This window comes from Littorina saxatilis, linkage group LG2, assembly GCF_037325665.1.
Source record: "Littorina saxatilis isolate snail1 linkage group LG2, US_GU_Lsax_2.0, whole genome shotgun sequence".
Lineage (NCBI taxonomy): Eukaryota > Metazoa > Mollusca > Gastropoda > Littorinimorpha > Littorinidae > Littorina > Littorina saxatilis.
Genome location: NC_090246.1, coordinates 45,038,701 through 45,051,825, shown reverse-complemented (window position 1 = coordinate 45,051,825; position 13,125 = coordinate 45,038,701). Strand labels below are relative to the sequence as shown.

Below are 13,125 nucleotides of genomic sequence, written 5' to 3'. Positions count from 1 at the left end.
ACAACTGATAAAATTTCACCTTTTATTAATCACAAGTCGAATAACTTTGGCTTGGCTTGATATCAATTTCTGCACACGTCAATAGCAGGTGATTATTATTATCCGTCAATAGTGGGTACTATTGCATAGAACAAATTAATACTGATTCATTGGCTGCCTAAATGGCGGGGTAAAAAACGGTCATACACGTAAAATTCCACTCGTGCAAAAAACACGTGTACGAGGGAGTTTCAGCCCACGAACGGAGGAGAAGAAGAAGAATACTGATTCATAAAAAAACTACCAAGTACAGCGATGCACACAATAAGAATTCCAACCTGTTTTAATTACAAATATAGAAATAACTTTGGCACAAGGTCGACATCTTCTGCATCGAAAAACGATTCACATAAACTGCATCCGGTGTGGCCTTCAACTGAATATACAATGCACCCTTCGACCAAATATACCATGCGGTGCTGATAGCATGCATTTTTACCAAAGGCTGTACTATATATTAGGTCGAAGGCTGCACCTTATATTCCGTCAAAGGCCTCAAGAGTCTATACAGTCCAATTCCTCTTTCCCAACATTTAATGGAACAAATTAATACTGATTCTTTCACAGCATGTAATGCATGGAACAAATTAATACTGATTCATAAAAACTACCAAGTATATACAGCTATCAACACAAAGTGGAATTCCACAAATCGGAAAAAACGAAGCTTTCGAGTTTTCCAAGCCAAAACAGCAAAAACACTACATGCAAACTGTAGTTTAGTTCTAACTTTGAGTGTGAACTTTACATAAGTTTTGGGTATATGAAATTCTACCTTCATTCATTCATATTATTGACCTTACAATTATTGGTTAAATAAAAAAAGCAAAACAAAAACTAAAAACAAAAGCATGTTCCAATGACAAATATTTTAGAAAATGTGAAACATGCCAATTGCATTTCTTGTGTCTGTCAGTATGTATCATATGGTCAGAAATCAGAAATCTCCTCTAGAAAATGTGACATTGCAATTTAAAAATGAAAATTTAGTTTGCAACAAAAAGAAATCAGTTCGCAACATTTTCAATTTCTGGAATATGTTAACAAATATTGTCTCAGCAGACTGATGTTTGTAAAAAAATAAATTTAAAAAAATAAAAATAAACCACCCGTTGAAAGTACATAATTATGTTAACCCTTACACTGGTGCAATTCTGTAACACATGTTACATAGCCACTGGTGAATTAACAGAGAGAAAAATAACAAAAAACGGTCATATAGGTTTTCGCAGCCATGGGAGGTAATCGGAACCGACCAAAACAGACTGAGCCAGTAGCGCAACATATGTCGAGACAACCAGGTGACAGTATACGTAAAGTAGCGCGACATATGTCGCGACAACCAGCCTAAGGGTTAAACAATAAGAAATGTCTGCGGTACACAACAACTTGCATGAACAAACATCGTCATAGGCGATGCTTAGGCAGTACCCTCAATTTTTCAACACCAGTTTAAAAAAAAAAGAAAAAAGAATTAAGATATACACATATATATATATATTACAAAAAAATATATACATATATACAGTGAAAACTGTCAAATACGGTCACTGGACTTAGCGGACACTCGCAGAATACGGACAGTCAGTCTCGGCACGGACTGCTTTACACTGTAAAACACCTGTACGTTACGGCCACCTCGGCATTACGGACGCGGACACCTATTTTGGGTCCATAATAAGTGTGTGCGGCCAGATCAAAGGCATTGTGATAGCTGGGTGGCCTTGTTAAAAGACACGACCTTCTTCCCAGGGGTCAATGACCCAGTTTTTGCCATGAGAGGTGGTTCCCCTGTCATATCTGAGAGAGGAAACACTTCCTGCATGGGGGTCAGTGACCGGTCAGTGACCGAGTTTAACAGAGTGGAAATCTGTGTGTGCGGCCAGATCAAAGGCAGGGCAGTACCTAGTAGCTGAAACATGCATTATCACAAGTTTTTAAACTCAGGCATGGTACTGAAGGAATGGCAGTTTCAGCTGAAATAAAGCCGGGGGTCCAGGGGGCCGCTCAGGCGACTTTTTACTAATTCAAATGTGTTTAGTGCCCTCTCCTTGAAGCTGAGAGGGATATAAGTGAAAGATAACAAGGCTTGAGTAAGAAAAAATAATAATCTCAAGTCAATCAGCAGATTTTTTTTTCTTCTTTTTTTCGGATTTTCGTTTTTGAGAGTACCATGCCTGAAACTTGTTTTACAACAGTCAATATTAAATGTTTCTCTATTTAATCTAAACAGCTTCTGTTTTTCTTATAAATGTACATGTACATGTGCAGTACTCTCTCTCTCTCTCTCAACTTGACTTTGTCGCGTTTACTTGCACCTGTCTAATAAGGACACCTGCAGAATAAGGACACTTTTGTCTGGTCCCAAGGGTGTCCTTATTTGACAGGTTTTACTGTATATGTAATGAACAGGAACAAACACACTACAAAAATACCACCTTTATAGTAGAAATATTCCACAGTGGCAACTAAAATTCGCCTCCTAATCCCATAGAAAAACTACAAATACTGAAATAGTCATGTTTCTATCTCTATACATGCTATACCACAGAGGACAACACTCTGCCAACAGACCTCTAATGGTTGTAAGTTATAACTGATGACAGCGCAGGAAATGAGGAGAATTTAAAATGGAATGCTTGTGACTGGACCAAGGGTTAGAGAAGACAGAAAAAAACCCACAAAAAACAGAGACCCACATTATTAGTGATCCTGGTGAACAAGACATACCCCCCCCCCCCCCCTTCTGAGTCAAGATACATAAACGAGCAGTCAATACACAACTGATTATAAAACTCTTGGCACACTTCCTCCTAAAACGAAAGTTACTTTTGAACAAAGCCATGTTAATGTACCCAAACAAAGCAATAAACCGATGTCCCAAGAACCAAAACTGTTCAGATGGTCATTTTTGACCTCTCCTCTTCCAGCTCCTTGAGAACAAACCGGAAGGCCTGGGTGGCAGAAGTTGGTGCAGCCGCCCCAGACATAAAGGTGTCAAGCACTAACAGTGTTGACAAAAACTGCTTTGGGTAACAAATGTCAAAGCAGTAGTAGGACCCCAAAAGAGTCAGGAGCATCCGGAATCCTTTAGGTTCCTGAACCTCTGTGTACACACCGTCCCCAACGACGTAAACACCTGCAGGCTCATCTCCTTGAAAGAAAATGCGGATCCTAGGGGGTTCCAGATCCCGCGTGGCCAGCTTCGAAATAATGCTGGAGTCTGGAACATCCTGCACAACAAGGTTATAATTTATCAGCATAGTTTAATGTGAACAAATACTCAAAAGATAAGAAAGGAAAACAAGTGCAACTGACTGGATATATAGTGAGGTCATCCTCACATTTGATAAACAGTTTGGTCATAGTCAGACATGAGACCAGCAAATGTTCAAAAAGTAGGAAAGTGAGCCGGGGTCCAGGGGCAACGCCCCGGTAGGGGGTTCAGGGGGGCTTCGGAAAATGAATGTTAGAATTATAAAGGCCATTTTGGGGCCTCTCCTGATAGCAAAAAATGAGATCATGCCTTTTTAAAAAGCTATAAAACCCACAAGAATAATATGTTTTAGCATTTTAAACAAAAGTGTGATTTATAACAATCACACACACACACACAAAACTTTCCCCTTATTTTTTCAGTTGCTAATGAAAGATGAAACACCCGACTACGTTCTCATCAACTAATTTCGGTGGTGCACTCGCCCTATCGCAAAAAGAAAAAAATGACAAAAGTTTGTTTGCATTTATTTTATAGAATTCTCGCGACCTGGCGAAAAAAATGTCGATGCACCTCTAGCCCTATGTATCTGCTAGTGGTACCGGTCAGTATCGTCCACAACCAACCACTCAAATCGACGTACTTTGCCGTAACCTGACCCTGGGGTCCGGAGCCAAATCGCCGACCGGATTTTTGAGTGGGCGTGGTTTGCAGCGAGAGTTATCTTTTCCTAGCTTGCCCCATGCATAGATGCTACACCAAGTCCATATTTCACCAAGCAGTGGCCGTTGTCGCACCACGTGCACACACACTTTGGTGGTCGATCGTAAGAGCTTCCACAGCCGACAAAACAATACGGAATCCAGACGCCATGATGCCACCTTTTTCACCTTCGGCGTTTGGAGATCGGCAGCCAATCAAAACAACCCACAAACCGCCATCGGTGAATAATTAAGCCCCGGCGATAATCGTCGGAGATCGACAGCCAATCAAACGCGACCCATGATACTACTATGGGTTCACGCGAGTGCTGGGGTGCGAATGCACTGACTTCAGACGCAGACAGCTTCAGCTGAACGGTTCATACCACCACCTATGGGTTCACGCGAGTGCTGGGTGCGAATGCACTGACTTCAGACGCAGACAGCTTCAGCTGAACGGTTCATACCACCACCCCCCTCCCCCCTTTTTTCTCAACGAATTTGCATCGATCTCAAGAATGGTCTGTGAGCTAAGGAAAATATCGGAATTCCGATAAAAATCGGACCAGTCCCATATCTGCATAGTCCTATGACCTATGCCAAAATGCATCACTGTCCGTTCATATGGAAATAGGTTTATTTCTGCAAAACAAAATGCTTGTAAAACCTCTTACCTTCAGTTCTTCAATAATGCTCTTTTTCATTTTGAGCCGCTTCTCCAGGTACTTGATGACGTCAATTGTGACTTGTGTAGGGTTTTCCTGAGAACAGAAATAAAACCATACATTACTTTGTCATACAAATTGTAAGGTAGAGATTGCCTTGACATAGTAGTCGGTCTTCAGTTTTTGCTTGTTTATGGAATTGAGTAATAAGTGAATAATATGAATTGTCGCAAGGATGGTGGAGGAATCAGGAGCAGCGAACCAATCACAGAACTGGTCCCAAATTTCATGATTAATCCAGGGAAAAAATCTTGAATAACTTACTAATATGTCACGGTATTTTGCATCGTTGTACGAGGCTACATCCATACTCCCCATCAGGCCCATGATGGAAATGACGCACTTCGCCATCCCCTCGCAGTAGGCCTGATGCTTCCCAAGTCCATTCATGAGGCTGAATTCATGCAGGATCTGGAAACACAAATTGACAGTGATGAAGACTAGAATAGAAAATCAATACTGTTTTACCTATGTATTGGGCCAGTACATGCACACCACTTCAGGGTTCAACGTTAGCGGTGGGGGGCCCCAAACATTGCCGAAAACTGGGGCCCAAGCCACCCCAGGCTAAAAATCCAACAATGAAATGTCTAATACCAGAGCCAATCACTAAAAATCGCTAGTCAAAATCGTGACTGAAATTACCGTTACGATCAATGCAGTGGAGAAAAAACATTGATTGAAATCAGACAGCTCTCATTAGATCGATATTCCTGCAAGGGAAATAACTACCAGATTGCGCTCTTTAGGATGGGAGATAAACATTGCCTTCAAAGTTTTACGTCGAAAAAACGCAAATTTTTCTCCGCTGTAGCAAATGCATTGTCGTCCTTGCCGAGCCTTTGGCGGTGAGCCACTGGGCAAAAGTGGTGAAGATACAAATGATGTTTTACAGTTTCTTCATCAGTTAAAAAGAACAATTATAGATACAATCTGAAAAAAGAAAGAAAAAAACTAAACGTCTGAAGTTGACAGCTCTGTGTCTGTCTGTCTGTCTCTCTCTCTCTGACCAACAACATTCTGCAAGATAGGGTACACTATTTTTCACTTCTCTTGGTGTGTTTTTTTATAATATAAATTAGCATGAATAAGAGAGGGCCCCAGATTTTTTATTTCCGCCCCAGCAAGTTTCGTCTCTGGGGCCACTGTGGCCCCAGGCCAAATAAGTTACCGGTAGTGTCGAGCCCTGTACACCATTTAAAACCATGACTAGGGGAATTGTACCTTAGTTAGTTAGTAATCTCTGCAGCAAAGATATCTAATCCTTAAGAGGTAAACAAATGCTAAAGGAGTAAAGGAAACGGGTAACAGATCATTCCCTGTGGCCAAAGTAAAAATTTGCTTTGGATTTGGAAAAATATATACTAAAAACAGCAATATTTTAGCACAAAAAAAAAGAAATAAAAAAACCCGTCGCGATATAACCTTTGTGGTTGAAAACGACGTAAAACACCAAATGAAGAAGAAGAAGAAATAAAAAAAGTTCTGTGACCACCCTATAATATGTTTGTAGCCATGTTACCCTAATCCAATATTTTTTGTTTTGACCTAAATAACCCTCCCAAATTGAAGTTCTAGCGACGGCAGAAAAAAACCAGGGGGATGCCTTAGACCAAACCCTACTTACGTAAGAATCTAGGCGGAAGCAAGGAAAGTCACGGAAGAGAAAGGCGTAGCCTCCATTGCTCTGGTTCTCCCTCAAGTAGGCTAAACGGATCTGGCGAGTTTCCTTGAGGAGTTGCTTCACGTGGTCTTTGTTTATGGACCCATTCGGTTTGTTCCATTCTTTCTGTAACTCCTCCTGGTGTCTCTTCAAGTCCTCATCTGAGTTGGCGTTGTCCATCTGTGTTTGGGAGCTCAAGGAGAAGTCGAGCCTTTGTCTCTTGGTGGCCTTGTGATGAGTCGCCGCACCTGATGATCGTGGCAGTTGGCTCTTTGCTTTGTGATGAAATCGCAGGTGTCGCATCTTCTGACTCAGGTTCGTTGAGAAGCAGGTCTGAAAAGCAATCATTATGACTCTGCATTAAAAAAAGGAATCGCAATTGCCATATCAAACAAATTTACACAAATATTACTTGCCCCAAAACAATCGTTTAATTACTTGCCCAAAATAGGGTGAATTTACATGAATAGAATGTTACAATACTCTGAAAATTAAAAAGCTTATAAGGTGACCCTTTCATAAAAATGCCTTGAGTGGAAATCTGCATTAATTAGAGGGTTAGCTAAAAATCATGACATCAAAATCCAGTTGTACCCGCTGTGGTCATACTGCCATAATGTGACTTAGCCTGGTCAATACAAAGATAATGTTAATCACTGTGTTTGATGCATACTGTAACCTCCATGCATGACTGTGTGTAAGGGTGCGATGAGTTCTTTTAGTTTCAGATGCAAGCTGAATTTTGAGTGGGAAAGTTAAAAATGACATGTTACATACTTGCCTGGGGAACGTTGACTTTAAAAAAGCATGCAAAATTCAAATCCAGAATGAATAAATAGTGAATGAAAGAAGATGCTACCTATCGTCGGTGTAGAATTAATACCTCGTAACATAACAGAAAAAAAGAAGGATGTTACGAGGTATTAATTTAAGGCCGAAAATATGCACAAAATAAAGTAAAATACACTGCTTACCCAAGGGTTAATACCAGAAAGCCCAATGACGGGATAGGCACGGTACATTTTGCGGCCAATCACGCCATAGCAGTCGGATGTTTTGAATTCCGGCAGATTATGGAGGTAGTAATTGGCCGCTTCTGCTACAACATCCTTCCAGACTCCTAGGATGCTTTTTCTTTCACCTCTCAGATAGGGCATTATCTCGGAGCTGAAGGTTGGCAAGGGTGCTCTGCGGAGTTGTTCAAGAACACCTGCAACCATAAAATACCAGTCAATTACAAATGTAATTATGCAATGGTATCACAGTTACCAATCAAAAATCAAGTAATACATCCATCCTTCCCCTCAAGTCGCAATTCTGCAGCTTTTAATTGCTTGTGGAAACACTTGTTTGATTTGTTTTTTCTTTCCTAGTCAATATAAATGTGACCAAACTTTTATTATGTTGCTACAGTTACTTTTGTGCCATGTCCTGACCTTCCAGTCATCACTTGGTCCATTTAAATTTGTGTGGTGCCACTCGTATGCTAATCTTACTCTAAATTTTGTTATTTGGTTATCTCCTTCTCAATTTCATGGCATCTTCTTTCAAGTGAAACAAGTGAAAACTTATCACTGAATTCCAACCCTCAACATCACACTGAGCTTGTGAAACAATGACTACAATGAGTGTAATGCTCAAGGCCGAAACAAAAATTTTCAACAAGTCTAAAGTTCGCAAATGAAATTCAAACGTAAAGAGAAACATTTACAAATTCAATGTATTCAGCAAAAATGCTGAAAATCTTCCACGAAAGTTTAGCAGAAAAAAAAGCAAGCTCTCCAAAGCGATAACGCCGTAAACTATAACAAAGTCAATTGACAAAAAATTAAACTATCAAATCAGTAAATGAAAATACCAGGAGCGAAGTGGCAGAGCGACCTTGTATACATTAGTATTGACCGCTAAAAAAATATGGTTGCTGCGACAGACGAGAGCCTCGTTCTCGCAAGAGTGAGACTATACAGGGTGGCGTCTCCTGATGCCGCAAGGCGTTTTTCTCTTGGTTGCCCAAGAGAGCATCTCGCGAAACGAGTCTTTTTTTAATTTAAAATTATTTTTTGTAGTTAGACTTAGAGCGATCAGTAGATTGGCAAGCTGGAGATCGATCAGCTAATCTGAGGCACGGTGGAATAATCAACATTAACTGTTTCAATTGCACAATTTTGCACTGCCAACTGCACACTAAAACAACAAAACACCCCTTCAAGTTACTATTTAAAAGTTTGCTCAAGCTCATAAAACTTTTCAAAGACTAAAATTATGTTCACAAATCCTCACCAATATCATTGGCAGATGCATCACTTTCACTTTTAACAGTGAAACAGGTTCTTTCAACATCCAAAATGTCACTGGCAGTGGCAAGTCCATTTGGCGTTGAAGTCGACGCTGGCCCAAAATCTTCAAACGACGATTGGTCTTGCACCACCAAGGTCATTTGATGGGAAGTCCATGCCTGCCCCGTCTCCAGCAACAGGAACACTTTGTCCCCTAACTCCTGTAGCACCTCGTCATCGTCAATGACGGTGCCGTCTTCCTCCAGGACAACAGATAACTCTGTGCCGTCAATATTTAGTTTGGAGGCCCCTGAACATGAAAGAGAATAATAGTTACCTGTATACATTGAACACAAAATTATATGCATACAACGTCCATTAATTGCACAATTAAGCTATTTTCACCGACAGATCACACTCTCATAATCAACAATTCTGGCAAAGAGATATTGAGTATTGATCAGAGGTGCACGTGGATCCAGGATTTTAGGGGTCACAGGGACTCCCTTTCAAAATTTCTCAGGGTTCTTTTCAAAATGCAGGGGTAAAAGACCCAAAAATATGGGCAAAGGGAACACTTGGAGCCAGGATTTCAGGGGTCACAGGGACTCCCTATTAAAATGTTGGGGGTAAAAGACGCACAAATGGGGATAATGGGGATCTCAGGGGAAGGATAAAAAAACTGAAGACATAAAAGCATTGTTTAGTCCGACTCAGAGAATATTAACTCGCGTACCAACTGGCAGACATTATCTATAAATATTAAAACTGTAGAATTTATTGAAAACACATATAAGCAATTTAAAAAAGAACTTAAATAACAGGGGGAAAAATGCTGATATTCCATACTCAAAAAACAGATGTGATTTTTGCATGCAAATTTTGAACCAAGGAAAAATAATCAGTCATGAGGTTTTGGTCACTGTTTCAGTGTTTGTTTTTAGAAAAGTCTGCCTCCAAATTAAAAGGTTTCGCAGCGAAAACTGTCAAACCATGAATGTTATTCAGTCCAAACTTTGCAGACATCTGTTTCTTGAGTCAATTGAATTTCAGCTTTACCTTTTGTGATCAATTGTTGCAACGTCTCAGCAATGACAGCTTTCTTCACACTCCGGTCGGCATTCCAAATTTTGAACACTGGCATCCTTAATTAGCAAAAAACATTTTCACAAATTATATGACTGCATCGCGATTTTGTGTGTGTCACACAATAGTGATTATTGCGACCAACATGCTGTTTGTGAAAAGGTGATTTCCAGGTTCTGTGAGTCTAACGAGAGGAAACACCCAATATAAAAAATATAAAAAATACTACTGGTAGTATCAAAATCTTCACACATCATTTAGACATTACAGTCCTGGCATAGTTAGAGCAGACTTAAATGACAGTAATGTGCGCATATGACGAAAAGAAGTAAGGATTTGTTTGGACCACAAATGAAGCCGTGAAAAAAAAAGTGCACAGACTTTGACATGTCAAAAGACTGAAGACTGACTATCAAACCAATCTCTGAGCCCTTGTATGCATGGCAAGTTTAGAAAACGTGATCGTACGTGTGGCTATTGCTGTTCATTACAACGTTCTTGCCCAGGTATCTGTACACACTGAGTGGCCACCTGAACTTCAGCTGTGTGAAAGGGATGAAATCCATCTTGTCTGTCGGTGTGAGGATGTAAGATAAGATGTGAAGGTCAAATGTTGCGCTCATGACTTTCAAAACAAAGTATTTTACATGATCAACGACAACTACTGAGTCAAGAAAAGCAAACGTAGGTTCATCATCATCAGCATAGTTCAAAACTAGTGCACATCCTTTTCTGTATTCTTTACCATGTATGGCTGTCGATGAGCAGACATATACTTCATCAGAAGAATCAGGTAGGACAGTTTGTTTTGTGTCCAACAGTTGTGGATAAACTTCACTGAACTTTAACAATGAACCCTTTCCAACAATGTCACCTTCGTACAAGTAGTTTGGGTTGCGTCCCTCAGTGTACCCACTCTGTTTGAATGCCATATGCAGTTGATGGCGTTTGGCAAGAGTCAAAGGTAAGTTCTTGAAATTCTTGTACCGCACATTTGAAAAGTATCCATTTTTCCCTTCATACCGCATACACCAGTGATGTCTCAATGGGCCGAACATTGTCATTTGGCTTGGGAAATGAACAAGGTAATGCATTTTGGGAATGAATGATGCCTTTGGGTACAACTTTTGAAATGAGGAGAGGTACTCTTGGATGAGAATATCCAAATACACACTTGTGTATTCTCCAGAATAAGTGGATGTGCAAAAAATTGTAATTTGCACCAGACGCAAAAAGTTGAGCCAGTGGGCATCATCTCTTTCCACTTTATTGGCGATCATGAAAGGAAATGTTTGCATAAGTGTGAGCATACCAGCAGCTGTTTGCCTCAAGTTGCCTTTCTCACTGAGATGCTGCTTTTCAATTGGTGCAGGTTTGTCCTTCACATGAAGGTAGGAGTATGCAAACCCTTGAATGCATGTATTCAACCACCGAAGAGTAAAATACTTTTTCACCCAAATGAAGTGATTCAAAGCATGGGATAGTTCATGAAGTGCAACACCTTCTAGTAGCACATGCATAGGATCCTGCACAAGCCCAGCAATCAAATCAAAGTGGGGAACCTGCATCAAGACACTGCTGCTGTTAATTCCCCAAAGCTTACTCCAGTAAGCCCGAGTCTCTTTGCTCAGTGGGTTCAAGTCAGAGTGAAGATGAGCACATCTCTCCCTATGGGCTTGCATTGTCCTTCTTGTGACCTCGGCTTCTGATTTTACTGTTGACAGCTTCTTGTTTTCAAGGTCGCAAACACGACAATTCTTTAATGCAAATGAAACGCCTTCCTTGAACCCCCCTAACCAGTTTGAGGCTAGCGTGTCGGCTGAGGCAAAAACAAGCGCTCCCCTGATTCTCATCTGGGTTCCAAAAATGTGCATGTCAATGCCAACAGATAACTCATTAAGAGTGTGAAGGAAATCTGCCAACAACTTTTGAAGAGCGTTTGCATCTCTTACATGAATGGTTTTTGCAATTGCGACAAGCTGTATCACTTGCAATCTTGAGCGGAGGTGAGGTGGGATATTGCCAAGTGTAAAATAGAAGACAGAGACTTTGTTCTTCTTCACATGGGTGCCAATGGGATTGACTATCTCCAGATCATCACAGTTCATGAAAATCTGCAGTGCTTTTTGATCAATGGAAAACAAAGGATGCTCCTTTATGGCGGCTCCATCACAAACATCATATTTGAAATCGCTGTGAGTGTGATCGTTTGAATGGTGTGGGTTTTGAACACACTCCCATACCTCTTGCATGTGAAGCAGATTAACAAGGTTTTCTTTCAGGGGAACAAAGTACCCAAAGTTTGCACAGTTTTTATGTTTACCTTTAACTGTAACAATTCTCTCACCTAGTTTCACTTTCTGTGGATGGAGAAGAGTTTTCAAATCACTGGAATACACTTTTTGTCTCTTTGCATTCGAGTCAAAAGCATCTAACAGAATATCAGTTGGAACACTGTCACACACAGTTGGATCAATGCCAAGTTCTGTAAATTTTCTCTTCAACTGTGATTTGTAATGATCCAAATGTTGTTCTACCAATGTACTGGTAGAAGATACCACTTTGTCAATTGCTGCCTGAGACATGTTATGTTCAGCTTGAAGCGACAATGTGTATGCCATGTTGAAATCAAATGATTGTAAGTCCTCTTCTGCATTATGAGTATCACTGTCAGTGTCATGTCTATCGGATTCACAATGTAAAACATTCACATCATTTCCATCAGTTGGGGAATTATCTGGAGCAGGGTGCTTCCTGTGCATGTGCATTTTAAAGGATGCCCATGATCTTGTTGAATAGGCACAAGAAGCAACATTACAGGCAACATAAAATCCTGGATGGTTTTTGTGCGTTTTAACATAGTGAGACTGAAAATCTTTGAAAGTTTTGTACATGACGGGACACAAAGTACAGATAAACTCATCCATTCTGCAATTTTTGCTGATTTAGTTATTTAAAAAAGTTAATGTTAGAAAACCAAGTAATAAGTATTAAATTTAAAAAGTCAAATGTTAACCAAATTATCCTGTATCCACATACTACAGTTTTAATTCATATTTAAAAAATACAGTTTCTCTTTCTCAGTTTCTGTCTATCTCTTACACAATGATTTATAATGTATCCACTCCCACACCACACTAGTAATAATTTAGATAAATGTCCTCCAAAATTATCCGACCTCCCCCTGTCATTGTCAAGCTCCCTTCTCGTCTTTACTCAACAATGCTTGCAAATCTGATGGAAGAAGAAGAAGAAGAAATCACTGAACCTGCATGATCGCTACATTCACCGAATCGGTGAGTGCAGCAAAAAGCACAGCTAACACAAACAGCATGATGTGTGATCGTGACATTCAAGGTCACACTTTTTTACAAGTATTCGATGCCAGGATGATTACAAATAACTAACCTTGTGTCTA

The 13,125-nt window shown here is 40.1% G+C and overlaps 2 protein-coding genes across 8 annotated transcripts in view; one reads left to right on the top strand and one right to left on the bottom strand.

The window, feature by feature from the left end:
- The window catches only part of LOC138955311 (netrin receptor UNC5C-like), a 508,460-nt gene that overhangs the window by 191,343 nt on the left and 303,992 nt on the right, over positions 1-13,125 (top strand). The window lies entirely within an intron of this gene.
- On the bottom strand, positions 3,397-9,941 carry LOC138959072 (uncharacterized). Of its 2 annotated transcripts, XR_011453611.1 has the most exons (7): positions 9,681-9,941; positions 8,626-8,931; positions 7,320-7,555; positions 6,310-6,678; positions 4,947-5,093; positions 4,431-4,718; positions 3,397-4,349 (listed from the first exon to the last, which is right to left on the bottom strand). XR_011453611.1 is itself a non-coding variant. In XM_070330418.1 (6 exons), exons 1-6 carry the CDS (start codon positions 9,763-9,765, stop codon positions 4,578-4,580), a joined length of 1,284 nt encoding a protein of 427 aa, XP_070186519.1. In that variant the 5' UTR covers positions 9,766-9,941; the 3' UTR covers positions 4,377-4,577. The 2 variants fall into 2 exon arrangements, 1 of the variants encoding a protein (XP_070186519.1); XM_070330418.1 differs by lacking the exon at positions 3,397-4,349 and having other exon boundaries at positions 4,377-4,718.

Coding starts and splice junctions, on each gene's coding strand:
- LOC138959072 (XM_070330418.1), bottom strand. CDS start 9,765: ATGCCAGTGTTCAAAATTTGGAATGCCGACCGGAGTGTGAAGAAAGCT. Junction 7,556..8,625: donor TGCATCTGCCAATGATATTG/GTGAGGATTTGT, acceptor TTATGGTTGCAG/GTGTTCTTGAACAACTCCGC. Junction 6,679..7,319: donor TTTCTGGTATTAACCCTTGG/GTAAGCAGTGTA, acceptor ATTGCTTTTCAG/ACCTGCTTCTCAACGAACCT.